Genomic DNA, 26342 nt, shown 5'->3' on the forward strand with positions numbered 1-26342 from the left:
ATAAATAAGAAGGTTACATATGAATATTGAAATAACCTATAAATTCAAAGCCTTTCATTCGTTGATTAGTACAATACAAGGTTGTAAGCCAACGAGGGAAGAAAATGACACTAAATGCCCAAATTAGGACAGCAAGTCTTCAATTATTAATTGAATTGAGTATTACAAAGGTTGCTTTCTTTCTCTCTCTCTCTCTCTTATTTTTTTTCTTTTAAGAAATGGGAAATAAATTATAATGCATCATTTAATTTAATGATAAACTAATTAAGTTGGCCTAACAAAAAGAGGGCTATTATTATATTATTATAAAGCTGTTAATGAAAAACTTGAGATGCATAGTACTCACTCTCATTGAACACAGGTCTTAAATCTTCCTTGCTCAGGAATTCCAATGGGAAGGAGACAAGATGTCCCTTCACTGAACTTAATCTCTCCATTGGATCAATCCTTTCAATTTCTCCATTCTTGTAAAACTCCAGCCTCTCCGGTGCAATTCCTAAATCTATTGTGGTGTGCCCCAACCTCTCTTTCCAGAAAGCCACACTTTGCCTCAGTCCAGCTCTGTTTTCAAACCCAGGTACAGATCGTTATATCGAGAAGAAATAATCGGGATTCGACCAACTTTGGAACGGAAGTATAAATCGTACCTGGAATTTATGAGGTCGTTGGGTAGGCAGGAAAATACATCTTGGTATATTGTCGTGTTCGTCTGTTCAAAAGATCATCAGTTTACCGTCAGTGCTCCAAAAAATCAACTGTCAAACAAATATATCTACAATAGAAATCTAATGCTAATATTGGGTAGCAACATGAAAGAAGAATGAAAACATTTATTCCAAGCTCCGAGTTTCTTTAATATCTGTTAATCTTCGAACCAACTTGTACATACCTCAACTATTTTCATTGGACAACCACCTGATCCTATTTCATAAGTCGTAATCGGAATAAATACATTTTTGGTAAAAGAAACTAGATATTATGTTGATGACCCAACCACCAAGTCTTCAAAAACGTTGGCCTACCGCAAACGACAATAAATAAATCTAAACTATAAAGGTCTCGTTTGATAATCGTTTAGTTTTATATATATATATATATATATATTCAATTTTTCATTTCTCCTCGGTAAAGGTTTGAATTCTTATCCAAATTCTAAAGCTATTAATCTCTTTAGTTTTTCTCACCTTAGCAGTTCCCATCCATGTATCCTTGTAGGTTGAGTCAGAAACTGGGTCAACTATTTGATTGATCTGGAGAAAACAAAATCACATCATAATCAGCCACTTAAGACACAACAAATGGTTAAAACATTTAAATTCTGCTTCCTATTTGCCACCGACTAACCTGTCCCGGACGAAGACCAAGATGTTCAGACCAAAGAGAGAGGCGGAGACTCCAACAAAACTTTCCCGCTTTCCATGGTTGTCCTCCCATATATGAATTGATAAGTTCCTTATCTTCGATCACAATAGCAATCTGAGAGAAGAAGGTATATTAGTTATCGAACTCGTTCAAAGCTTTTCAGAGAGAGTATTGAGAACTTAGAGAAGTGGTGACCTCAGAATCCCTAGAACCGAGTAAGCTCCTGTCGTTGATGTTAGCCGATCCAATCAAAGCAATACAATCGTCTACGATCATAATTTTACTATGCACGTACACCTAAATTCACAACATGTCACGCTAAAAACTATATGCATCATTTTAGTATATTAAACAAAGCCATTCAAGGAAAAATATATACCTGGCTGGTAGCCACAGGACCACCATCAAAGAGTTTACCATAAGATCTGAGGCCATAGAATGATATATAATCATGAACTTTTGAACCAAGAAGATCATAGAGATTATGGAATATTGAATTTTGTCCTCGACATATAGTTCGATACTGCCAATGCATTATTGCTCTAACGGATGCTGCACCACTGTCATCCAGTCCTCCCTGTCAAACTCAAGATTCAGATTGGAGAAAAGAAATATAAACTCAAACAATAAGCCAGCAAAGGACGAGAGTGGGTAATGTCCAAGAACTAGAACCTGAAATCCAGGCAAGAGTGGAATTACAATAATGACCCTAAAAGTTTTCTTTTCACGGTAAGCTCTCATTATGCGGCGGTATAATGCTTCTAACACACGATTCCGTATTGAATCATCTCCTGAGAGGCCTGATATAAAAAATTGATTCTGGAAAAAAAAAACGAATCAAGTATCAATACCATTGATTAAGTGTAGAAAACCAGTTAATTTCAACAACAATATTTCACAAGTAACAGATAATATGTCCTAAGATACAGATCGTAATGGATCCGACTACAAGGAATCAAATATCAGCATGTTCAGTTAAAAAATGAAGAAGAAGATTAAAAGGATAAAGAACAGAAAATAAAAAAAAGAAGGTACCGATTCAATAACAAGACTACAAGTAAAAAATCATATACCTCAATATAGACAAAATGTTCTGCTTTCTCTATAAGAGAGCAGTATGCAATGTGAATGCTCTCTTCAGTTCGGCTCGTCCCAGCAGACCATTGACTGACACTTCTGATGACCTGAAAGGAGCGGACATTAGCAATAGAACAATTTACCACCAAATCAAGGATGCTTCACTTAATTAATATTTGTACAGGCGAGTTGCAAAATTTGAATATGCATAAGGTCTAAATAAACAAAAAGGGAGTTCAGATAATCCCAATTGCTGTGAGTTTAGCTACTAATGTACACAGTAAAGTGCATTTGCAACTGTGAAAATCACCATTTCGCTGATGAAAGCCCTACACAATTATGCAGCACTTTAATTCACAAATGTAAAATTTTGAATATCCTCTTCATGCCACTCACCTGGCAACGACATGAAGCACACGGACCAACTTGTCCGGATTCATCTGCAAAGCCACCATGTCCCCTGTCTTGTGTTTCCCACCACTCCAACTCTGAGCTTTTGACACGATGATGTGTTTTCCCATCTCCAGACAACTTTCCATGGGAATCCAAATGGTCGAGATCATCAACAAAGCCTTTCAGAGGCATATCTGGTCCCAAGGGTTCAACTTTGATCTTCCTAAAAGAGAACGAGAGACCGCTGCTGATCTTACTTGGCTGATCGAGGGGATTAGCAATGGGCTCCAGTCCATTTGATTTTGGACCTTCATTTTGAGAATCCTGTCCATCAGCCTCTTGAGGTAAAAGCAAAGGAATATCGTGAAAAGATGATCCTCGAGAAAATGAATCCTGTATTGTTGATTCTTGAGAATTGTCAAAACTCTTCCTTTCAACCTCCAATTCTCGGGTATTCCACAAGTAATGAGGAATGACCATATGATGCTGAGGCATAAGTAATGGAATTGCCTGCTCATTTGGGGCTTTGTTTCTCTACAGGAATACGCATATTTCGATTAGGATAAAGGGTCAAAACTAATTGTACAAGAGTATCAATGAACACCAACCTTAGCATAATTCCAGCGTTGGACAAAATGTCTAGCTAAGTCTCGACAAGGTGGTCCCCAAAGTGCACAGTGGACATCATGCCAAGGCATGCGAGGATATTTACCGCGATCCAACTCATCTTTCATGGTATCTTCCCATGAATTTGGCTCAGATTCCCTGAGTCGATAAATACATGAAATTAGCAAAATTATGCAGAAATCATTACCGGGAATAAAAAAAAACAGAATTCTAACGGCATGAAAATTCTTGAATAGAATAATAATACTTGGCTGCATACACGAGTGCAGAAATCTTTCAGCACACCACCATTAAATTATCGACAATTAAGAGAGAGAAAACCCTTTCTCTCTCCTGACTATGATTTCTCTCTCATTGCTATCAATAATTTAATGGTGGTATACAAGAAAATCCTGTATACCAACATGCAGCCAAATATTGTTCTACTCAAATAATCATAACTATTTATCATCTTTGCAACTCAATAGAACCGCTGTTACAAATGGAATAATCCAAGTTCAAATGTAACAATTACCCAAGAAATTTCCAGGAAAAATGTTTGAGCAGCATAGAACAGAAGTACTTACCTTGGATTATAGTAGTCCTTCCCGGGCCATACTGAAGGAGGACGATCACCAACTTTATGTTCTGGTGTATCATAACGACCAAAGCATAAATCCAGTCCTCCAATAAAGCAAATATGATAATCGACAATGACAAGTTTTTCATGGTGGGACCTATACAAACCATTCAATAATATTAGATGTTGAAAAGTCTAGACCCATTTGAAACTTAACTTATAGATTACGTCCACAAAAAGAAGAGACTGAACACATACCACAAGTACACACCACTGGAGAAGTGGTCAGGGTAGCGTAATACTCTCACATTCTCATGGATGCCTAGAAGTTTTCTCTTGCTATAAACACTGTTAATCTTTAAAGCAAGGGCAACCTCTTTGTAGAGAAGAATGTATATCTGTAAAAACATTACACAAATTCATGTCGTCAGAGATGGGATTAATACAGTGTATTAAGAGAGAGAAAGCAATACATTAATAGTGCACTAATGTAATGCATAAGGCACGTAAGTTTTGAAACATTAAGACAGCAAGAGAATAGAATAATTATTTTAAGTTTTTATCTATTCCATGCCTAGGTTGCGTCTAGATTTATGGACAGCTATTTTGTTGGAATGTAGCAGGTAAGTTTTTTATAACCAGAATAGTAATTTCAAAATTTTCTCTCTATCTCAGTTCTTCAAAAGAAAAGGAATAAAAATATTAAGGAATAGATACATCTTTGAGAATATTACTACAATTTTTAATTCCACATACGATTGACTTGGAATTTGAGGCAAATTCATGGGTAGATGCCATGAAAGATGAGTTGGATGACTTGAGGAATCTGTGCCATATTCATGGGAAGATACCTAAATAATTGCCAATTTTCATGGCCTTCTAGTTTAGCAATTTATTTTCAACTCTTAACATCCCCATACAATTACAAGAAGAAATTCATTGAGTTTCTATCAAAATAGCTAGTAAGATATTCATCAATTCATATTATAAAAATATATGAGAATTCCGAAAGGTACCTGAACCCCTTCCTTAGCTTTTGCTTCAAGCAAAGCATCGAGCCTAGATGAAGCATTTGAAATAAAAGGACGCCGCAGATACAATTCTGGACAAAGCCACCAGCCGCAAATGAAAATCTGCAAAAGACCCCAAAATCAGCCAACAGTAGTTGCCCACAAAACTAATGATTTTTTTTTTTCTTTAATAGGAAACGAAACAAAAATAAAGACTGTATGACCAATTCAGGGTCTTAAATTAAAGAGAAGGGTTAAAGGAGAGGGAGAAAAAGAATACCTCCGATTTTGCACGTTCAATGGAAAAGGCAATAGCTTCGAAAGCTGCTTGACCATCGATGAACCACTGAGCCTTACTACCATCGTCTGTCAAACCCCTTGGAGGAGCAAAAGAACCAAAACGGTGAGGATGACACCATCCCTCAGGAGGCCTCAGTCCCGCATCATTAATTGCAGCAACCCAGTCTTTAACCTTGGATCCGTTCTTTGCTCTTATCCTAATGCTCCTATTTCCACATGTCACCTAACATTTCAAATCACGGATTTAACTCTCAATAAGAAAAATTTTATTAGCACAAAATTCCATCACAAACAAAAGTTTATCGCAACTTCATGAATACTGGCAAAACTAAAATCCGTCTTATTTGCAACTCATAGGGGGAAAAAGACCTGCTTCATATTTAGAAACAGAACAAATTAAAATAACCAACATTATACAAGGTTCAATCAACGCCCAAAATTTCACTACCTTAAATGAATGTCGTAATGGATTTCGCTCCTTAATTTCCTTTGCCAAAGAGACTCGTCCATCTCCATTGGCATCAGAAGTAGGTAGCACATCAAAAACTATTATATCCATTGGTTGAGTGTCAAAAGGATCTCCCAACAAGGCCAAAAAACCAGGTTTTAATACAGCCCACACCTACAAAATTCAACCAACAACACAAACTTGTATATTTAAAGTTGATCAATTAATAAGTCGTTCTAATACACCACAGCAGTCTCAATATGTCAAATTTTCCAATATAGTAAGAAGCTCCATATGCCAAAACAAGAAATTAGTATAACATTAATGGAAAGAGACAAGAAGGAAAGAAGCAAAGTTAGTCCAACTCCAGAAGATTTCCATGATACCATCATCAGTGTAAATGACAACAGAAAGCATAACGCATAACCAATAGTTTCTTTTGTAGTTATTTGAATAATCAAAACTCAGAGGAGCCACAGCTCATGACATGATTGTGATGCAAACCCAAGAAAAATCCAGCTACATTTCGTTAAACCTATATAAAAGAAAGTTGGAACTTGGAAGAGGAAACAAGCATTTAAAAGAAAACCTCCATGGAAGGAGAGAAATAAGAGAACATCCTCCACGAGTTCTTTTGTTTTGTGTGTGTGGGCATGGTGCTACCACCATACCTATAAATTTAGGTCTCTGCTACAGAAGACACAATTAGGTAAGACTTTCAGCTCCTAGAGACAACATTTAATTATCGCATATAAGCTGGGAGAATCTTAATCCTGATAAAGGCTTAATAAACAAATTCTCATGTCTTCAAGTCAAAACAAAAATATTACATGTTCACAATTTGATACAGGTCTTGTATAAAGCACATGATAGGTGAAAGACATTAGAATGTAACGTATAACAAGACATACTCAACATACAAACATACAAGAGGAGGAGGAGGAGGATAAGAAGAAGCCAGCATGCAACCTATCAAACTTGTTTGGTCACTTGAAACACCATAGGAAGGAAACCCAGACATAAAACTAAGGAATAAGCCCCTTACCTTTTGCCAATTGTCATTACAACAACCAAAACACCGGCATAGGCAGCATTTCCTAGCGTCATCTTCCCTTGCAATTTTAGGTAGATGCTTCACCATAACATAATCCTCTTTCAACTTTGGGCCGTATTCTGGTGAAAATGATAACTTAGAGACCTCCAAAAACCTGCAAACCTACAGTTTATGAATTTAAAAGGAATTATAATAATAAAAATTGATCATAAATGAGGAAAAAATGGTTTACACTTGATGCAATATGACTTAAAAGTCAAATATCAAACAATTAAAATACGTATCCTACACACAGAGACTAGTAAATCTGTGGTTTTCTATATGAACGTACATGCATTAGGGCATCTTGAATATAAAAGTAAATCTTTAGTTTAGCATAAAAATGAATCTTGCTCATTATGAAGCATTGACCAGGATCAGATAAAAAGTTCCTCCCATAAATGCCAAGGCTTCTTTAAATAAATAAAAAAATACACAGGTTCATTAAGAAAAAGTAAACACCCAAATGGAGGTTGAAAGAATCAAAACGTAGTCAACTTTAACGCAAGCTTTGCATTCCCCTTGATTAGGTTCAAAAAATTCTATTGCACCACATTTTGTGAGGAAAAAGTGAATCAAGATAAAAACTACTAAATAATGGGTAAAAACAATCTAATTAGAAACCTAGAACTACTCATTCAACTCAGGCAGAAGACAAATGAAGTAATTATTCTCAAGAAATATCGACTTAGTATACCAATTGTAAATAGAAATAAATTTTAAGGAAGAGAAAAAACATCTTGAAGGTAGCCAAAAGTTCCAGTTTGGATGTAACTGCCAAGTACCCCACAAGAACTTCATTTCAGTAAGAGATTCTCAACACCAAACAGTTCTATAATAATATAAAATATAAAATACTAATGCAGTAGTAAATGCCAATAAAAATTATTACTGGTGATAGCTAGAAACTTTATCAAGACTAAACTAACTACCTACAACTGCAATGTCAAGTATCCCATGAATTTCTTGACGACTAAATGTTGTAGTATCAAGTATAAAATCATCAATTTAACTCGTACAACATTTTTTTCCACAAAAAACCAAGCTTTCATTAAGAAAATCCAAGAGAATAAACAGACTTTAAAAAGAACATTAAAGTTCACTACAAAAGGAGCTTATACAATGGATTCACCTATACCTCTCGAGAGTTGACAATATCCATGTTACTCAAGAAGTGATTCAGGTACCCTTGCATTGCAGTCTTAGCTCTATCAGACATAGAATGCTGCCTTCCTAAGGCAGGCCGAATGATAGGCAGGGCAGCACTGGACGGAACATCCCTGTAATGAAGTAATACAACCATATGAGTAATAGCATTCACGTACAATTGAAAAAGGCTACATGAACAAACTCTTCCAGTTTTGCTTTGAGCAAAGCTGAAAAATACCTATTTTTAGAACTTTCATCATGATGCAGAGGATTGGCTTCATCATCTGGTCCATCCTCATCTTGGATCACTGTCGTGTGTTCTCCTATTCCTAGATTTTGAAGCCATTCTTTAACCTTTAATATAACGTTCCAATGAAGACTACATCAAAACCCCAAACATTTGTATTAACAATAACTGATCTAAAATTTCAAAAGCACCAGAGCGTTAAACACCCAAGAATTCACGTGATCAAACCAAATCACTGTGTATCGACAGCAACCATACAACTATGGAGCTTTTAGAGAGGTTGAAAATAATAGATTTTTTTAGCGAGGTTGAGAGGTCCTGGGATGAAGTTTAGCCCCTGGTTCGATTTCATGTCTCCCTTTGGGACTCAGTGTAAAAGGATTTTGTAATTACACTTTAGGTCTTGTTTGCTTCGTTGGAGCCCTTTTCTGTTTGAGTTTGGCTTCTTTTGGGGGGTTGGTTGTATTCTTTCATCTTTTCTCAATAAAAGAAGGGTCTCTCATTACAAAGACAACCATACAACTACATAGACCATCGTACACATACCTGTTCTTGCTTCTCGTGAATTTCCTCAATGAATGCCCGTTTCTTTAGTGCAAAATGCAAATAGAATACATGGGAAGCTTTCTTCAACATGCGCCATTTAAACTATTACAGGAAAACAAAATACAGTTAAACCAGGAAAGGCTCAAAACTGAAAAGATGAAAAAATCTCAAAATGAAGAGGAAAAAAATCACAAGACTGCAGCAGGAATATTGGCGAGGCAAACCATGTGGTAACTCTTACTTCTGCTCGGGTGTTTTGGTAGAACACGGAAGGATATCAATCATCATGATTCAAAATTAGCAATAGGGTGTCGAAATAAAGCTCTAAATTCAATTCGATACGCACTCTAAACTTGAGATAAGTCGTCGATAAAATATACATAATCCTACCATTAACCTATCCGATTTCCCTTGAATTCTTCATGAGAAAACAAAACCAATCGCACAAATCCAATTGAACGTTCATAAACCAAATTCAAAATTAAACAACACCTGAAACGTGGACTAGTTCAGCTGCAGAAACGAAAACTCAAAACGAAGATCAAATAAAAAAACAATAGAAATTCAAAGCGAAACTCGCACCTGCTTGTACTGGCATTCGATTGTGTAAGAAAGAAGCATCGGACTGATATCACCGGCATCCGGGCGAGAAACGGAAATAATTGAGGCCTTCGGCAATTCATCGAAAATCCTCGTTGGCTCAGGAGCGTCATGATGAAACGAGAAAAACGACGACATCGAAGCTGTAGGCTGCTCCGATTGCATTTGAACATATCGAGGCCCACCTCCGGCCATCAACTGCTCCGATCCCATTCCTAATCCGTCCAACGCCACAGCAGCCTGATTTGATCGAATTCGGCCACAATTGAAGATTGTTTATCCACAGAAAATTCGAGAAACGGGAAATCGCGAATCGTCTTCTTGTTGAAGGCTTTTTCCTTCTCCTTTTCCTGCCTGTGAACTGCAAGCAACACGAAACACGTCAAAGTCTGAATTTCGCGGGTTTTATGGTAACGTGGGCTTCGGGTCAATCCACAATGGAGAAGAAGATCGACGGAAATTCATTTTGTCTGGTCGTTGTAAATTTATTTATTTTCTTTTTTTTACGCTCAAATTTGAGAAATCCATGGTTAGTTTGCTTAAGTAGTGTATGAATAATATTGTTTTTTTTTTTTTTTAAATGCGATTAATATTTTAATAAAAATATATTATTGATAGTATAATATTAATACGTCATTTTTCAAGACCGGTCAAGGTATAAATATATAAGGTGACTGTTGGAGGTCAAGTCTTGGAACGACTCATTTATACTTCACGTAAAGGGTTAATACTATTACTTAGTTATATTTTCTTTCCATTTTAATTTTTTTTTATAAAATAGGTGGTGAATTTTCAACCGAGACGTATTCGAAATGGTATTAGAGCTAAATACCAGACAGTATACTGGCGAGAATGTAGAGTCCCAAGTGAGGTAGATTGTGAGATTTCGCATTGCTTGAAGAAATGAGCATTCCTTATAACTGTTGAAAAATCTCTCCCTATTAGCTGCGCTTTAAAATTGTGAGGCTAACGACGATACGTAACAAGCTAAAGTAGACAATATCTATTAGTAGTGGTCTCAAATTATTACCAAAATGGTATCATAGCCAATCATCAAACGGTGTGAGGTGCTAATCAGAGTAGACTAAACCCTCCCCATAATAGACACGTTTTAAAATCGTGAGCCTGATGGCAATACGTAACGAACTAAAACAGAGAATATCTACTAATGGTGGACTTAGGTCGTAACAAATGATACCATGAAGTTGAACTTTTTTTTTGCCAACTCATAATTTGGGATTCGCGGTGGGCTGTGACTTAAATATAATTTACGATCCAATTCCACTCTCTATTTTAAACTTTTGGGGGTTCGCTTTTTTTTTTTAAGTTTAAATAAATTTATTCAGAAGTTTATATAAAAGTTTTATACCATAAAAATATAATTTAAGAGTCTTCTCAACACTTCTCCAGGATCCAAATTTAATATATATATATGTCGCGTTTGCACTTTTTGCTCCTACAAACACGTGGCATCAGTGTTATCAAGACAGCCAAAATGAACGCCAGCACTTGCCTTAACGCCGTCGATCATGCCGGATTTGATAATCCTGTCGTTTCTCATATTTTAAATTATTTCCAATTAATCGGGCCATATATGGGCCTTCTCTACTTCCTTATCCAATACCCAACTTAAAAATCAGGCCCATCAGGCCCAATAGGTTGGGACGGCGGACCATTGCCGTGAGCGAATTGGTCTAGCCTCGCGTTTTGAACACGCGGCGTCTTCGGATTCCAATGTCGTGGCGTGGCTCGTTCACCTTCTACAACCTTTCCTCTTCGATTTTCCTTCTATTTTCACTTCAATTTCCTTCATATTTTAAATCCCTAGATTTCTCGTATTCGAAATCCCAATTATTATTATTATTCTTTTGCAATTTGAAATCCTTCCATTTCAATGGATACCTCCCTGGTCGCGGGAACCCTTTCAATGGTTGCCAACAATGGCGTTGGCTTCGCCAAATTCCTCAATCGCTTCGATTTCGTATCCAATTACTACATCTCCGCCACCGATTCGATCGCCGACCAGATCGCGCCGTATTCCGCCGCCGGAGCTCTTCAGTTATCAGCCGCACTGTTCCCCGTCGCAACCATTGCTCCGCCGCCTGTCAAATCTATTTCACGCCGATCGGCCTCTCGGACGTTTCTCCGTAGAAAGCGCCGCACGAAGCGTAGATTGTACAGCGATGACTCCGAGGGCGGCGAAGTCAACGGATTCGGCGGCGGCGATTTTGACGGATCGTACGGCGGAGGTGGCGGTAGCGGCGGAAGTGGCTGGAATTTCGATAGATTTGGGGGGAGTGATTGGGAAGAATCTCCATCCTCTTCTTCTAATCCGGCGTATTATTTCGTTTACGAGGTGGTTTATTGGATCGCGCTCTCAAATTGTGTGCATTTCGCATTCAAGAAGGTTATTAGATTTGCAGGTGAAGCAATCAGGAACTCCGAACGAGGAAAATTGTCCATGAGATTAATCTCTGTGTGTTGATTGGTACAATTCTCCTCTCAATGATCAATCTCCGAAACAGAAATCTGGCTATAAATCTCTTGTATTCGATTCTTCACAGTTGCTATGCATACATACATATCTCTGTATATACTCACATTGTTTTATCTCAGTAAATTGGTTCGAAATTACACATGGAAATCTGTGCCATAACAATCTCTGATTGTTTCTTAGCTCCTTAAGGCATTTAGTTCAGCTCTGTGTGACTGGTTCTTCATCATTCTTATAACGGACAACCGTTTCAGCCCATGAGAAGAATTCTGTGGGCGGAAAACCTTTGCTTGTTTTTCACCCATTGGTTTCACCTTTCTTAGAACTGCCTGGTTTCATCGTTTGGCACGTTATTCTGTCTCTCTCTTCAAAATGCTATTCTCTTTTTTTGTGTCTTGCTTTACATATGTTCTTAATGCATGAATTTGACCTCCTCTGAATGGATTGGGAGGAGAATCATTGTTATAATTTGATTCCTAATATTGTGGTTGGCCAATTTTTTTTACCATTTGGCAAGTTGAGCACCTTTTTGTGTAGTCTACTGTTACGTCTGCTGCTGTATGTGTGTATTCTTTTTAAGTTCAACCCCCAGCTTTTTGATGGAGGGTATATGTCGAGATTGGATGAACTATGCCCGAGTTAACCTTTACGTGGGATACTACATCGGTTGGTGAAACATGTGAAAATCTCTCGTTTGAGGGAAAATATAGAAGGGAAAGTCCAAGGAAGATAATATCTATTGGTAGCGGGCGTGGGGTATTTTTATTTTTATGGAATGTGGAAAATTGAGGGTGTGGTTGATCTATCTACCTCCACTTTTATCACTTTATCAGCTTCTACATTAAAAAAAACACTAACTTTTGTTGAACATTTGTTTTGGATTCAACTTCGCTTTTATTTCAGTACTCGTTTGCCTGATCGATAGGAACTGAAGAAGGATTTTAATTCATATCTGAGAGAGTTTGTGTAGTCTTTTCAGTCATCATCAACTTGCCGATGATGGGTTTTGGAGCCAATTGTCAATGCTATACTCATTCCAAAGCTTTTCCATTCCTCTTTTATTCTTTTTAAAACTCAAATGAACTTAAAACACAATTTTGCAAGAAACCATTTCAACTTTCAATAAACACATTTTGCATATTCCCAATAAACATGTTTAGATACAATGTATTAGTTACGCGTAATTTGATATATTTATACAGTGGAGTAGTCAGCTAGATTTTTGGGCGATGCATTTTTACTTTCCACAACTTAGACCCGTTCATCTTTGGTGTAAGAGTGCTCGATCAGCGAGCTATTACGCACTCTTTTAAGGATGGTCGCACCTGTACCTCCTTTATCACTGAGCGATCATTCAGGGGCTTTGGCTAGTGATTCGGGGATGTTTTCCTCTGAATGAGGATGTTTTCCTCTAAATGACGGTGACCCCTATTATTTTGAGAACATATATAGTATATATACGGATTGGATGGGTGAAAAAAATAGTACCAAAACATGGTTAATTTAATTCGGAAGCAACAAACATAGGCTGATCAGAAAGAAATAAATAAATAAAAAAAAACCAAGAAAGAAATAAATAAATAAAAACATAGTGAATCCGTTGAATTTAAAAGAATTAGATGCAATGATGAAGATGTCAAAACAAAATCCATCTTGATATTTTGAAATCAGCCTAAGAACAAACCACAAATTTAATTCTCCTCTCTTTCAACCCTCTTCTTCATCTCAGGCCCCACTTTGGATCTCAATTTTCCCTCTTTCAAATATTTCGTCTCAGTGCTCTTCAACCTTTTTAAATATTATTTCACATCAAATAAATAAATACATAAATAAATAAAAATATTATTAAGGTAATGTAATTTGTGACTAAGGCGAGACGACACAAGGAAAGAGGCATCCGACAAACGGGTCAAACACACACAAACCACTCAACATGGTGAATATTAAAAATAGAAGCAGTCTGATCTGATACAGGAACCGACATGTCGTTTCAAAAGACGAAAGAAGGCAAAAGCACAAGCGAGTTTCATATCACAAGCTTTTTATTGAACCTATCTATGTATATCTACAAAACTAAGCTCAAAAAGCCGAAACAAAAATACATAAAATATTACACCAGTACTTAGTAGTAAACGACATGTCGGACCAATGAGTTTATCTCAGTTACACCACTTCACCAAATTTCTCCTCATTCAACGACGGATCGTCCATCATCCAAAGCTCCACAGCTTGGCCAAACTCATCGCTCCCACCGACTTGACTCGGTTCTTGCTCTTCCTCAAAATCCAGATCCAAGAAAGATCTCAAACTCGCCAATTCCTCGCCGTAGTAAAGCCCGTCGATCTCACACGAGTTATTCACACGTGTACTCGCCGGCGCCGGACTGGTGGAACTGAAACAATCTGAAGTTAACTCATGAGCGACGCAGCGCTTTTTAGCCGGAGGCTGCGACACCGGTAACGGTTGCGGACGAGGAGCGAAGTTGAGTTTAGCCTTTTCTCCTCGGATCCTTTTTGCCGCTTCATCGTAGGCTCTGGCGGCTTCCTCGGCAGTGTTGAAAGTGCCAAGCCAAACTCTAACGCCTTTTTGTGGGTCTCGAATCTCCGCCGCCCATTTCCCCCACGGCCGCTGCCGGATTCCTCTGTATATATTCTTCCGAGCTTTTCGAGTCTTCTCCGGCTCCGGCACCGCCGTAGCTCGGCATTCTTTCTGAGATGTCTCAGTCTTCACTACAAAATCAGTAAACAAATCACAGTTCAATATCCCTAACGGGATTTCTTAAATATATATTAAAATTATCCGAATAAAATATATATTAAATTTAAAAAAACAAACAAAAATTAAAGAGAGCGCAATATACGGGCGCAATAATCAAGGCCGAGGAGGTCGGAAAAATGGTCGGTGTCGGGCCAGAGAGATCCATTACGAAGCTTCCGACCGCGCTTTTTTTCTATAATCCCAGAGATGAGTGAACCGCCGCACATCTTTCGCAGATTGGAGAGGTTTAGAAAGAGCGTCCTAATATGGAATATATATAGATAAAGTAGAGAAAATTAATAATGGGCCTTCATTTTGGGCCGTAAAAGTCGGGTTGGGCCTTAACGACACCCGATAAGAATCCGACAAGTATCATTAATAGTTTAAATTTAAATTTAAAATAAAAAATAGCGTAAGCTTTAGGGATGGAATTGGCGGATAGAGGTGATGTATGAGCAAGGTTGTGGAATCGGAAAAACGGACGAATGAGGGAAGCTTTTTTATATGGAAGCTTGTGAGGTAAGGAAGTATAACCGATGAGTTTGGTAGCTGTCCAAGGTTGCCATATACGGAGCGGGATTTGAACTTATGCTCTTTTTCTTGACTGGATACCACTTGTCATAATTGCTTTCACGTCCAATAACGTGTGAGTTAAATCAACTCAGATTTGCTTCGCTTACAACCGGTCAACGTATGCTCAAGCCTCTAACTCCGTCTTGAGAAGAGATAGAGTGTTTTTCGAAAGCGAATTTGAAACCAACTTTATGTAACAATAAGCAAAAGGTAACATAACGACTTAAATAACATATAATTTTTATTAAATGAATAATTTACTTCCCAAAATTTACTATGTAATAATTTAATTATGATGAAAGTGTTTGGAATCTAGAAATTAAAATTTAAAATTAATTATTTAATTTCGATGGAGAAATTAAGACCAAAAGGCTGAAAAATATATTTTAGGTATTTAAATTAATGGACGAATTTCTTGATCTGAATTGTTTTTGTCCTAAATAAAAATTATAATATTGTTTGGGAGATAAATATTAAAGAGGCGTAATGAAGGATTGTTTACTTTATGACGGTGGCCGTACAGTCTGGCAGTCTTGAAAGGCGTGAAAGGCTGCTTCCTTGTAAGGGATGGGGCGACTAAATTAATACGTGGCAGATTGTGAATGGCTCATAGAAAGAACCGGACGTCGGCAGGATTATTTTAATATTTTTTTCGGAGGGTGGAAGGAAGCGAGAGTGTTCTTTATTAAAATTTGTTCGGGAATTTTAATGAATAAAATTATAATAATTATGTCAAATATTTTATTTCCAAACCTATAGTTCAAATGTCAAAACCCTTTTTTTAAGTCAATTTTCTTCTTGATTTTTTTTTGCATATTTATTATGCTATTCTATAGAAAAAAAGTTATAAGAAATTGTTCACTACATATAAATTATACTTAATTACATATCTAAACTTTTACCTAATAAAAACAAACTTATTTTATTTTAAACACAAAGTTCTTCCTAATTCTAATAATATAAATAAATAAGTATATATATATATATATTAATTTAATTGTCCTACCATAGTTAAGATTAGAATGGGATACATTGACTTACCTTCGAATTTTTTGGTAGGTGAATCGAGTGAGAAAAACATAAATAGAATATTCCATCGAGAGAAAATACACATTTATTTTTTTTTCTTTTCCATTTTTAATCAAGATTATAATTAATTAAAACAATAACTAAATGTGCATATATGTAAATTTGTAAATTGGGAGAAAATAAAGTTGATTTTCTTTTTTAAAAAAATATTGACATTTGTAAATTTGTAATGGTCTAATTATGTAATAAACCCATAAAAATATCAATCATTTTCATATCCTCTCTTTATTATTTATTATTATTTTATGAGAAGTTTTGTTGAAGATTATTAGGAGGGGTAGTCGACTAATTAAAGGAAAATTTAGGGCTTAAGGAACACAATCTCTATTGGTACTAGAACTTTTGAGAAAACTAAAAGAAAGATCATAAGAACTTAGGTTTAAAGTGAACAGTATCATGTCATTGTAGACGTTCGTTATTCCTAACAAAATATAGAGTCATGGTTTAACTTAGTCATGACAGAAGAATTTTCAAGTGTCGAACAAAGAAGTCGTGAGTTTCGAAAGTATAGTCAAAGTGACTCTCAAGTATCGAACAAATGGTGTTCTTTGTTCGAGGACTATAGAGAAGGAGTCGAGTCTCGTTTATGGAGAGACTATAGGATAGCTCTAGAAAATCAAGCCTTTGTGGATGCTCTACAGTGTACATTATATCTCATCTGGGCTACTTAAAGACATTATCATAAATTTATAAGTAAGAAACGATCCTAATGTTAAAATACATTTTAAGAAAACCTGCATTTTTTGAACTCATAACATATTATAAAATTCATAATTGATAAATCTAAATTATAAATATATACACACAAACACGTAAGGTTCTATCCAAACGTTGAAGGAAGAGAATTGTGGCAGTGGCAAGTTGATGAGTTCATGACATAATCATCCTTGAAACTGTTAAGGGAAGAAGATGAATGATGAGTTGTATAACAAACACACCCTTTTCATTTATTTTATTATTTTATTTTTTGGAGTATACGAATATAACGACAAAAAATTCACTCTTTTCCACAATTATTTAATTCAGTTCTATCAGAAGAACGAATGTGTGTCTAATTTTGATCCGTCCCTCTTTTTTTTCTTTTCTTTTTTTAATAATTTTATTTTACTGCAAAAGAACAAAAACATAAAATTGAAACATAGAAGAGCAATTGGGTGTCGTGTACTTTATTCGAGGGCATTCCAGATATGTGAGTACTAGACTTGATCTAAATGCATTAAGAACTAATAGAAATCTCATACCTGCCTAGACTTCATGGATTAAGGAGTCAATAGATAAGATACTCAAAGCATCCATCACTCCGTGATTGCTTCAATTAAGATTTGCCAAGATATTTCCGACTCCATTTCGATCTGAATTTTGACCATTCGGGTTTCTATGGTCTTGTCCCAAGCTTTGTACCTGAATTGGCTGTTAGGAACCACGGAGCAATGATATGATATTGTTTACATTAAGGCATAAATGTTAGGAACCACATTCGGGTTTCATCGCAATGATATGATATTGTTTACATTAAGGCATAAATTTCCATGACTTTACCAATGGAGATAGTATTCCTTACTTTAAGTATACGATATTTCAACAATCCTCAATATTGGTTGCCTCCGTTCAATATGCACAGTTTCTCGACATCTATCGTACCATGGATGAGGTCTATTTCTACCACTTTGTTGTCTCTGGCGATGACCTTTCCAACAATAAACAGATCACCTGAAATCAAGATGAATGATTGGTACAAACAATGAGCATTGATTTGATATATCAACAGGTTTCAGTTCCAATTACAATTAATTCGATAGCGTTAGAAGAGTAAATCACCTCCATAACCTGCGTTTGGAACATCGAGATATGAATCAGGTAAAACCCATAGAAGCCTGCCAATTCTGTTTCATTTCGCTCAAAGTCAGATGCCAATATTGTTCTTTACAAAATCTAAATAAAAATTATCACAAAATAATGCAAACGTCCAACATTCATCGTGGTAACACGCAAAACAATTGAACTAAAATCGAGTTGATCAAGTAGATTCAAAAGCAAACAACAATTGCGTGCTTCAGCTCAAACGCACACTTTCAATCATCAATTATAATCCAAGGTTTCAAGATGAGAAAATCTGATTGACAAGGCTCCTTAATCTTGTTCTTTACAAAAGACTAGTGTTTGAGCCAACTAAGTAGGTAGCATTTAATTGGGAAAGAAACTAAGTAGGTAGCATTTCCTATAAACTGGTTGATCATTGGGCTAATTCATCACCAAGATAACACAAATGCCAAACCTTAATGCTAGCAACACACAGATTATCAAACTAAAACACCAGTCAATTCTGCAGCAAACTTCGAAACAGAAAGGAAAATTTCTCAACCATTCAAATTTATATGGGAACTTTCATCAAACATATTCATGCGATTGATTCAAAACTACGCTTCAATCTTCAATTGCAATCTAAATAATCGACACAATTCCAATATCTACAAGACGAGTAAATCCGCTTCCTAGGGTTCCTTAATCTAACCATACCACGAATACGCACAAAATCGCCTTGTAAGAAAGCTCTTCCCGAATCAAGGCACCAAAGCCAGTATAGGTAGATGTACTGACAGAGTATATTTCCTTCCTCGCCTCTTCCTCACTGAAAATCAAAAGAACGCGAAAAACCTAAAATCAACAGAGAAGAAAATGCACGCAAAAAACACACCGAGAAGTAATCCATTTACAATCCGTGTCGCAATATCTACCACTCAAAAGTGTGCATAGATATGAAAATATTATTACTCAACGAAAGAATACAGATTTAAGAATGAGGAAAAGAATTGGGATCGAATGTTCTATCTTCATTGATATTCACGACCTTTAAATAGGATACAAGATACTGAATAATATCTACCAAGAAAATATAAACTAACTAAATCCTGATAATAAAATAAAATATACTACTATTCAAATTCAACGGATTAAGATATCTAAGATATATTTCCTAACTAATATATTCTAGAAGATTACGAATATCATATATTCCATAACTAATTCAAACTAAAATAAGTTGCACTAAATTGTGACAGCCTCCCTTAGTGCAAGCTTATTTCTCAATAACTCCGAGAGCTTCTACGAAAAACTCCAAACTTCACTTTGGCAAGTGCCTTAGTAAATATGTCTGCAACTTGCTCATTAGTATGTATTTCCTGCAATTCAACATCCTGCGTTAACACGTTCTCTCGAACAAAATAATCTACGAAGAATTTCTTCCAGTTAGGCTTGCGTATGGACTTCTTAGGCACGCCACCACCTGAATAAGACACTGACACATCATGTTCAATGATTTCCTTCTTAATAAGTTCCACATCGCAGCGATTCAATTCTAATGAGAAAGAGTAATAATTCATCTCAACTTGTGCAGACTCAGCATACTCCATACACCGGTGAATTACATCACTGGTAGACTGCAAAAGCTCTTGATCTGCAGAAGCTTTATATCCTTGGTCAAGGTCCAAGTCATCCTTACTATGATCATCAAGGGCATGCTTGAGCTTTTGAGCAAGGGACTCATCTTCTTCAGCTACCCAACCATCATGCTCATCACAAGCACTGTCACCGTTGTCACTAGATGCATAGTCCTGACTTAAGAGGGTATCAAATCGATCATCCAAAAGCTGTCGAGTTCGTGGCTTATCAACATCATCCTCCACATGATCAACATCTGCATCCTCAAAAATGTCATCGCCAAAAGATTTATTATTAATAATATTCTGGCTTCCTGTCGCCTTCTCAGAATCCTTAGCCACACTAAACTTATTATCCATTGAACCATCCTCCCCTTCTTCACATAAATTTACCTGAACTACGAAATCCTCCTCCAAGTTCTCAACATCAGAACCAAATCGTGATAAATCATCATCATCAAGCAGTACAGCTATTTCTGGGTCAGACTGGGGCGGAGCATCAGTAGCCGAATCCTGCAAATTGGTAGTTTGATCTAAATTCTCCAAGATGAGAAAATCGTCAGCCTCAGAGGGGAGGTAAAGACCGTCAAGATCGTCAAACGTTAGCTCGACAACTTCATTTTCGTTGAATCTCAAATCCAAGGCCGTGGAGTAAACAGAAGGGTCATCAGGGACAATAGAATTGAAATCGGAGAAAAAAAGAGAGTCCAGATGCGAAATTTGGAGAGAATCAAACTCAGAAGCGTAAGTAGTGGAATTAGAATTTTGATCACCTGTAGAAACATCATCTTGATATACGGCTGAAGTCACGTTTGTTGGCTGGTCAAGAACCTCAGTGGTTAAGCAATATTCCCAAATTGGATCTGGAGAACTTTTATTTTCATGTACCGCATTTGCTTCTGATTCTTGCATCTTGACTCGACAATTTGGTTTAATATGGCCTGGCTTTCCGCAATGATCACACACCACTTTCGCCTGACAATCTCGTTTAAAGTGGCCTGGTTTTCCACACCTGTAACAAGCTTTAAATGGCTTCTTTGACGACTCGTCACTTCTGAATTGATTCTCATTGCTAGATGAAGGCCTTGAGTGAAAATTATGTCTCCTTTGATCTTTGACATACAACACACCTTCTAACTTTGGGGAAAACTCGTTGCTGCTAGTCATTTGCTTAATCAAGGCTTCCTGATTGGAAAGAAGATTCTCCAATTCAATTACCGTAGGTTGATTTGCCCACCCTTGTATTGAGGAAACAAAGGGCATAAACTCTTTTCGTAATCCACGAATAAGATAACGCCGTAATCGAGCCTCACTCACTGGCTCCTCAGCATCTAATTCTGAAATTTCAGAACACAGATTTTTCACTTTCAAAAAATATTCTTCAACAGAAAAATTACCTTGAGTTACCATAGCTAGTTCATTCTCTAGAAATTGCAGTCGAGCGGTATTTTTCTTAGTGAACAACTTTTGAAGTGTATCCCATACTTGCTTTGGTGACTTTAAATCACGAACATGATCAATATACTCCTTGCTAATCAAAGTCCGCAAGGTAAATAAGGCTTTTCCGCACTTGATCTTCCATTGTTGACGTAATTTTGCATTTTGTGGAGTATCGGCTGGAATTTCTGTGTCATCACCTTCAATTAAATCCCATAAATCTTGCCCTTGTAGATAAGCTTCCATGCATAACTTCCAATAACTATAGTTATTGCCAACCAGCTTTTCCATAGCTACACCCATAGAAGCACTCCCACTATTCATCTCGTTGAGTAATAATATTAAACCGTACCAACTTGGCTCTGATACCAACTGTCGCAATATCTACCACTCAAAAGTGTGCATAGATATGAAAATATTATTACTCAACGAAAGAATACAGATTTAAGAATGAGGAAAAGAATTGGGATCGAATGTTCTATCTTCATTGATATTCACGACCTTTAAATAGGATACAAGATACTGAATAATATCTACCAAGAAAATATAAACTAACTAAATCCTGATAATAAAATAAAATATACTACTATTCAAATTCAACTGATTACGATATCTAAAATATATTTCCTAACTAATATATTCTGGAAGATTACGAATATCATATATTCCATAACTAATTCAAACTAAAATAAGTTGCACTAAATTGTGACATCCTCCCTTAGTGCAAGCTTATTTCTCAATAACTCCGAGAGCTTCTACGAAAAACTTCAAACTTCACTTTGGCAAGTGCCTTAGTAAATATGTCTGCAACTTGCTCATTAGTATGTATTTCCTGCAATTCAACATCCTGCGTTAACACATTCTCTCGAACAAAATAATCTACGAAGAATTTCTTCCAGTTAGGCTTGCGTATGGACTTCTTAGGCACGCCACCACCTGAATAAGACACTGACACATCATGTTCAATGATTTCCTTCTTAATAAGTTCCACATCGCAGCGATTCAATTCTAATGAGAAAGAGTAATAATTCATCTCAACTTGTGCAGACTCAGCATACTCCATACACCGGTGAATTACATCACTGGTAGACTGCAAAAGCTCTTGATCTGCAGAAGCTTTATATCCTTGGTCAAGGTCCAAGTCATCCTTACTATGATCATCAAGGGCATGCTTGAGCTTTTGAGCAAGGGACTCATCTTCTTCAGCTACCCAACCATCATGCTCATCACAAGCACTGTCACCGTTGTCACTAGATGCATAGTCCTGACTTAAGAGGGTATCAAATCGATCATCCAAAAGCTGTCGAGTTCGTGGCTTATCAACATCATCCTCCACATGATCAACATCTGCATCCTCAAAAATGTCATCGCCAAAAGATTTATTATTAATAATATTCTGGCTTCCTGTCGCCTTCTCAGAATCCTTAGCCACACTAAACTTATTATCCATTGAACCATCCTCCCCTTCTTCACATAAATTTACCTGAACTACGAAATCCTCCTCCAAGTCCTCAACATCAGAACCAAATCGTGATAAATCATCATCATCAAGCAGTGCAGCTATTTCTGGGTCAGACTGGGGCGGAGCATCAGTAGCCGAATCCTGCAAATTGGTAGTTTGATCTAAATTCTCCAAGATGAGAAAATCGTCAGCCTCAGAGGGGAGGTAAAGACCGTCAAGATCGTCAAACGTTAGCTCGACAACTTCATTTTCGTCGAATCTCAAATCCAAGGCCGTGGAGTAAACAGAAGGGTCATCAGGGACAATAGAATTGAAATCGGAGAAAAAGAGAGAGTCCAGATGCGAAATTTGGAGAGAATCAAACTCAGAAGCGTAAGTAGTGGAATTAGAATTTTGATCACCTGTAGAAACATCATCTTGATATACGGCTGAAGTCACGTTTGTTGGCTGGTCAAGAACCTCAGTGGTTAAGCAATATTCCCAAATTGGATCTGGAGAACTTTTATTTTCATGTACCGCATTTGCTTCTGATTCTTGCATCTTGACTCGACAATTTGGTTTAATATGGCCTGGCTTTCCGCAATGATCACACACCACTTTCGCCTGACAATCTCGTTTAAAGTGGCCTGGTTTTCCACACCTGTAACAAGCTTTAAATGGCTTCTTTGACGACTCGTCACTTCTGAATTGATTCTCATTGCTAGATGAAGGCCTTGAGTGAAAATTCTGTCTCCTTTGATCTTTGACATACAACACACCTTCTAACTTTGGGGAAAACTCGTTGCTGCTAGTCATTTGCTTAATCAAGGCTTCCTGATTGGAAAGAAGATTCTCCAATTCAATTACCGTAGGTTGATTTGCCCACCCTTGTATTGAGGAAACAAAGGGCATAAACTCTTTTCGTAATCCACGAATAAGATAACGCCGTAATCGAGCCTCACTCACTGGCTCCTCAGCATCTAATTCTGAAATTTCAGAACATAGATTTTTCACTTTCAAAAAATATTCTTCAACAGAAAAATTACCTTGAGTTACCATAGCTAGTTCATTCTCTAGAAATTGCAGTCGAGCGGTATTTTTCTTAGTGAACAACTTTTGAAGTGTATCCCATACTTGCTTTGGTGACTTTAAATCACGAACATGATCAATATACTCCTTGCTAATCAAAGTTCGCAAGCTAAATAAGGCTTTTCCGCACTTGATCTTCCATTGTTGACGTAATTTTGCATTTTGTGGAGTATCGGCTGGAATTTCTGTGTCATCACCTTCAATTAAATCCCATAAATCTTGCCCTTGTAGATAAGCTTCCATGCATAACTTCCAATAACTATAGTTATTGCCAACCAGCTTTTCCATAGCTACACCCATAGAAGCACTCCCACTATTCATCTCGTTGAGTAATAATATTAAACCGTACCAACTTGGCTCTGATACCAACTGTCGCAATATCTACCACTCAAAAGTGTGCATAGATATGAAAATATTATTACTCAACGAAAGAATACAGATTTAAGAATGAGGAAAAGAATTGGGATCGAATGTTCTATCTTCATTGATATTCACGACCTTTAAATAGGATACAAGATACTGAATAATATCTACCAAGAAAATATAAACTAACTAAATCCTGATAATAAAATAAAATATACTACTATTCAAATTCAACGGATTAAGATATCTAAGATATATTTCCTAACTAATATATTCTAGAAGATTACGAATATCATATATTCCATAACTAATTCAAACTAAAATAAGTTGCACTAAATTGTGACAATCCGTTTTTAATCCGATGCCTTCCGACTACTGCTGCAAGAGTTTTGACATAAGAATTCACCATCTCCTCTTCCGTTGGCTTCTGTTCATTTGGAAACTCCATCACAATCAGCCTGTGCTCGTATTCGCAGCCATCAAGGAGCATCGTCTCTTTTGGAGGTCGATTGATCCAGTTGGGAGAAGGATCGTTGAGTGGGGAGCATCCGGACCCCGAAGTTCTAAATCGAACTGGAAGATTGAATGGATTAAGTAGTGATCAAACCTTCTCCCACCAAATATTGTATTTTATTATCAATTGACTTCCACGCACGTTTAATTTAAGTTACTTCAAAATAAATTCTCGATTTTCTAAAACCTTTTCTCTCCGAACATGACTTGAGGCTCGATTATATGCTTGATTTTTCGGTTTACTTATTTATTGAATTAGAACAAGCACACACAATCACTAGTCCACGGTTTAGAAAGTGCTATTGTGACATTGAGTAGAGCAAAAGTAAAACGCTTACGAATATCAATATGATAGACGTGTAAGATCTCTTAGTATAAAGTTACAGTGTTGCGTTGTATCTCATTACCATCGACATCTTTACATTCTAACTTAGCACGTTTACTTTAGTTCTCCCTTTATCGGGATTCAGTAAATCTTTTGCTAAGGTATCATATATACAAATTACATGGACTCAATACGTAAAATACCTTCTATATATTATTTATTAAAACGGTATGTAATTGCACTAGAGCATAACTTCCTCTTTTTAAGAATGCCCAACGACATTAGCTCGTCTCAGCTCAACGTCATACTACTTTGATCCTTGGCCACATGAGTACTATCAACCATGATTGGAAACTAACGTGAACCTGTAGCAAATTCTTGGTTCAACAAATTACATCTACACAAAAGTAAGTTAAACTAAATAAAAATAGTCGAAGTTTATCAATTTAAATATAGTTCAATTCAAGAAGAAAACGATTGACAGCTTCACGTATTTATGTATATTGCATATAAGTACTCGTATTTATATGTATTTACATTATGAGCACCTGTTCTAGACGAAAAAAGTGCTATATTGGATTTGCATATACCCAGGCAGGACTGTTATCGAGATTCCGCCGGAGGGTGAGACGACGGGACAGCGGTTCACGATCACCACCGGATTTTCTCTCATCTTCCACGGTGGTTGCTCCGCCGTACCCAACGACTTCGCGGTAGCCGCCACCTGGTCAGCTTGAGGAGCCTTAATTTCTCCATCTCTCAAAGACATAATTTCCAACAACAAGAAAGACAACGAAACTTGTTCTATTTCCTTACTTGGTTTTGGATTTGCTTTGGTGGTCCATTATATAGAGCGCTTGGAACTTGGAAGAAGCTTAATTTCCGACCATTTTTTTTTTCAATTCCGGACAATTTCCGGTCCCACAAATGGAACAATAACAGATTACGATTTCTTTTATCATTTTGTTATTCCGAGAATAAAATAATGTCTATCCCAATTTTTAGGTTTATGTCATTTTTGTTAAAAAAAAATATCTAATAAATTATTAAAATTTTTAATTTATTGAATATGACAAGGATGGGGCAGTTACAAGTGGAAAAATTAAGGAACCTTGCCTTTAAATATTATATGTTTTTATGTATTGTTATCAGCTTCACAATTTTAAAAATGTCTTCCAGAGACGTTTCCACACTTTTATAAGAAATTCTTAGTTTCCCTCTCCAATCGATATGGGATCTCACAATCCATTCCCTTGAATGTCTAGCATCCTTGCTGGCACGCCGTCGATATTTAGCTCTGATACCATTTATAACGACTTGCTTTTCAAGGGACTCGAGCTACGGACTGTTATACACTAACGAGGAAATAAGTAAAAATGCATAACAAAATTTGCAAAATTTAAGGATCTATGG

At 36.6% G+C, this 26342-nt stretch overlaps 6 protein-coding genes and 1 long non-coding RNA gene across 14 annotated transcripts; 1 reads left to right on the forward strand and 6 right to left on the reverse strand.

The window, feature by feature from the left end:
- Nucleotides 1–105: 105 nt before the first annotated feature.
- On the reverse strand, nucleotides 106–9924 carry LOC111436843 (phospholipase D zeta 1). Of its 3 annotated transcripts, XM_023074608.1 has the most exons (20): nucleotides 9394–9924; nucleotides 8812–8913; nucleotides 8257–8372; nucleotides 8008–8149; nucleotides 6822–6992; nucleotides 5777–5950; nucleotides 5309–5551; nucleotides 5035–5151; nucleotides 4277–4416; nucleotides 4026–4175; nucleotides 3441–3597; nucleotides 2836–3366; nucleotides 2436–2546; nucleotides 2035–2181; nucleotides 1742–1939; nucleotides 1558–1659; nucleotides 1345–1476; nucleotides 1185–1250; nucleotides 648–709; nucleotides 106–561 (listed from the first exon to the last, which is right to left on the reverse strand). In XM_023074608.1, the coding sequence occupies exons 1-20, from the start codon at nucleotides 9622–9624 to the stop codon at nucleotides 315–317; spliced, it is 3339 nt and encodes a 1112-aa protein (XP_022930376.1). In that variant the 5' UTR covers nucleotides 9625–9924; the 3' UTR covers nucleotides 106–314. The 3 variants fall into 3 exon arrangements, with proteins under 3 accessions (XP_022930376.1, XP_022930377.1, XP_022930378.1); XM_023074609.1 differs by lacking the exon at nucleotides 9394–9924 and having other exon boundaries at nucleotides 8257–8347; nucleotides 8812–8896; XM_023074610.1 differs by lacking the exons at nucleotides 8257–8372; nucleotides 8812–8913; nucleotides 9394–9924 and having other exon boundaries at nucleotides 6822–6984; nucleotides 8008–8090.
- A 1381-nt stretch (nucleotides 9925–11305) lies between these two features.
- On the forward strand, nucleotides 11306–11896 carry LOC111436769. The gene has a single exon (XM_023074497.1). It carries the CDS (start codon nucleotides 11306–11308, stop codon nucleotides 11894–11896), a length of 591 nt encoding a protein of 196 aa, XP_022930265.1.
- A 1920-nt stretch (nucleotides 11897–13816) lies between these two features.
- LOC111436844 (ethylene-responsive transcription factor RAP2-3) lies at nucleotides 13817–14905 on the reverse strand. Its single transcript, XM_023074611.1, has 2 exons — nucleotides 14766–14905; nucleotides 13817–14634 (listed from the first exon to the last, which is right to left on the reverse strand). Exons 1-2 carry the CDS (start codon nucleotides 14887–14889, stop codon nucleotides 14069–14071), a joined length of 690 nt encoding a protein of 229 aa, XP_022930379.1. The 5' UTR covers nucleotides 14890–14905; the 3' UTR covers nucleotides 13817–14068.
- A 2719-nt stretch (nucleotides 14906–17624) lies between these two features.
- LOC111436834 (multiple organellar RNA editing factor 3, mitochondrial-like) lies at nucleotides 17625–24720 on the reverse strand. Of its 3 annotated transcripts, none has more exons than XR_002709337.1 (5): nucleotides 24436–24719; nucleotides 18842–18953; nucleotides 18152–18207; nucleotides 17886–18034; nucleotides 17625–17725 (listed from the first exon to the last, which is right to left on the reverse strand). XR_002709337.1 is itself a non-coding variant. In XM_023074600.1 (5 exons), the coding sequence occupies exons 1-4, from the start codon at nucleotides 24579–24581 to the stop codon at nucleotides 17913–17915; spliced, it is 342 nt and encodes a 113-aa protein (XP_022930368.1). In that variant the 5' UTR covers nucleotides 24582–24719; the 3' UTR covers nucleotides 17625–17725; nucleotides 17886–17912. The 3 variants fall into 3 exon arrangements, 2 of the variants coding, with proteins under 2 accessions (XP_022930368.1, XP_022930369.1); XM_023074600.1 differs by lacking the exon at nucleotides 18842–18953 and adding an exon at nucleotides 19020–19045 and having other exon boundaries at nucleotides 24444–24719; XM_023074601.1 differs by lacking the exons at nucleotides 17625–17725; nucleotides 17886–18034; nucleotides 18152–18207 and adding an exon at nucleotides 18522–18606 and having other exon boundaries at nucleotides 24436–24720.
- Nucleotides 20468–21566, reverse strand: LOC111436833. 2 transcript variants are annotated; one of them, XM_023074599.1, is made up of 2 exons: nucleotides 21169–21566; nucleotides 20468–21098 (listed from the first exon to the last, which is right to left on the reverse strand). In XM_023074599.1, the coding sequence occupies exons 1-2, from the start codon at nucleotides 21520–21522 to the stop codon at nucleotides 21093–21095; spliced, it is 360 nt and encodes a 119-aa protein (XP_022930367.1). In that variant the 5' UTR covers nucleotides 21523–21566; the 3' UTR covers nucleotides 20468–21092. The 2 variants fall into 2 exon arrangements, with proteins under 2 accessions (XP_022930367.1, XP_022930366.1); XM_023074598.1 differs by having other exon boundaries at nucleotides 20468–20946; nucleotides 21159–21566.
- LOC111436832 lies at nucleotides 22957–24093 on the reverse strand. Of its 2 annotated transcripts, none has more exons than XM_023074596.1 (2): nucleotides 23696–24093; nucleotides 22957–23625 (listed from the first exon to the last, which is right to left on the reverse strand). In XM_023074596.1, exons 1-2 carry the CDS (start codon nucleotides 24047–24049, stop codon nucleotides 23620–23622), a joined length of 360 nt encoding a protein of 119 aa, XP_022930364.1. In that variant the 5' UTR covers nucleotides 24050–24093; the 3' UTR covers nucleotides 22957–23619. The 2 variants fall into 2 exon arrangements, with proteins under 2 accessions (XP_022930364.1, XP_022930363.1); XM_023074595.1 differs by having other exon boundaries at nucleotides 22957–23473; nucleotides 23686–24093.
- A 251-nt stretch (nucleotides 24721–24971) lies between the features above and the next one.
- Nucleotides 24972–25740, reverse strand: LOC111436835. 2 transcript variants are annotated; one of them, XR_002709338.1, is made up of 2 exons: nucleotides 25478–25740; nucleotides 24972–25326 (listed from the first exon to the last, which is right to left on the reverse strand). It is a non-coding gene; the product is annotated as an uncharacterized LOC111436835 (long non-coding RNA). The 2 variants fall into 2 exon arrangements; XR_002709339.1 differs by having other exon boundaries at nucleotides 25447–25740.
- Nucleotides 25741–26342: the final 602 nt, after the last annotated feature.

Source organism: Cucurbita moschata, unplaced genomic scaffold (genome assembly GCF_002738365.1).
Source record: "Cucurbita moschata cultivar Rifu unplaced genomic scaffold, Cmos_1.0 Cmo_Scf00060, whole genome shotgun sequence".
NCBI lineage: Eukaryota > Viridiplantae > Streptophyta > Magnoliopsida > Cucurbitales > Cucurbitaceae > Cucurbita > Cucurbita moschata.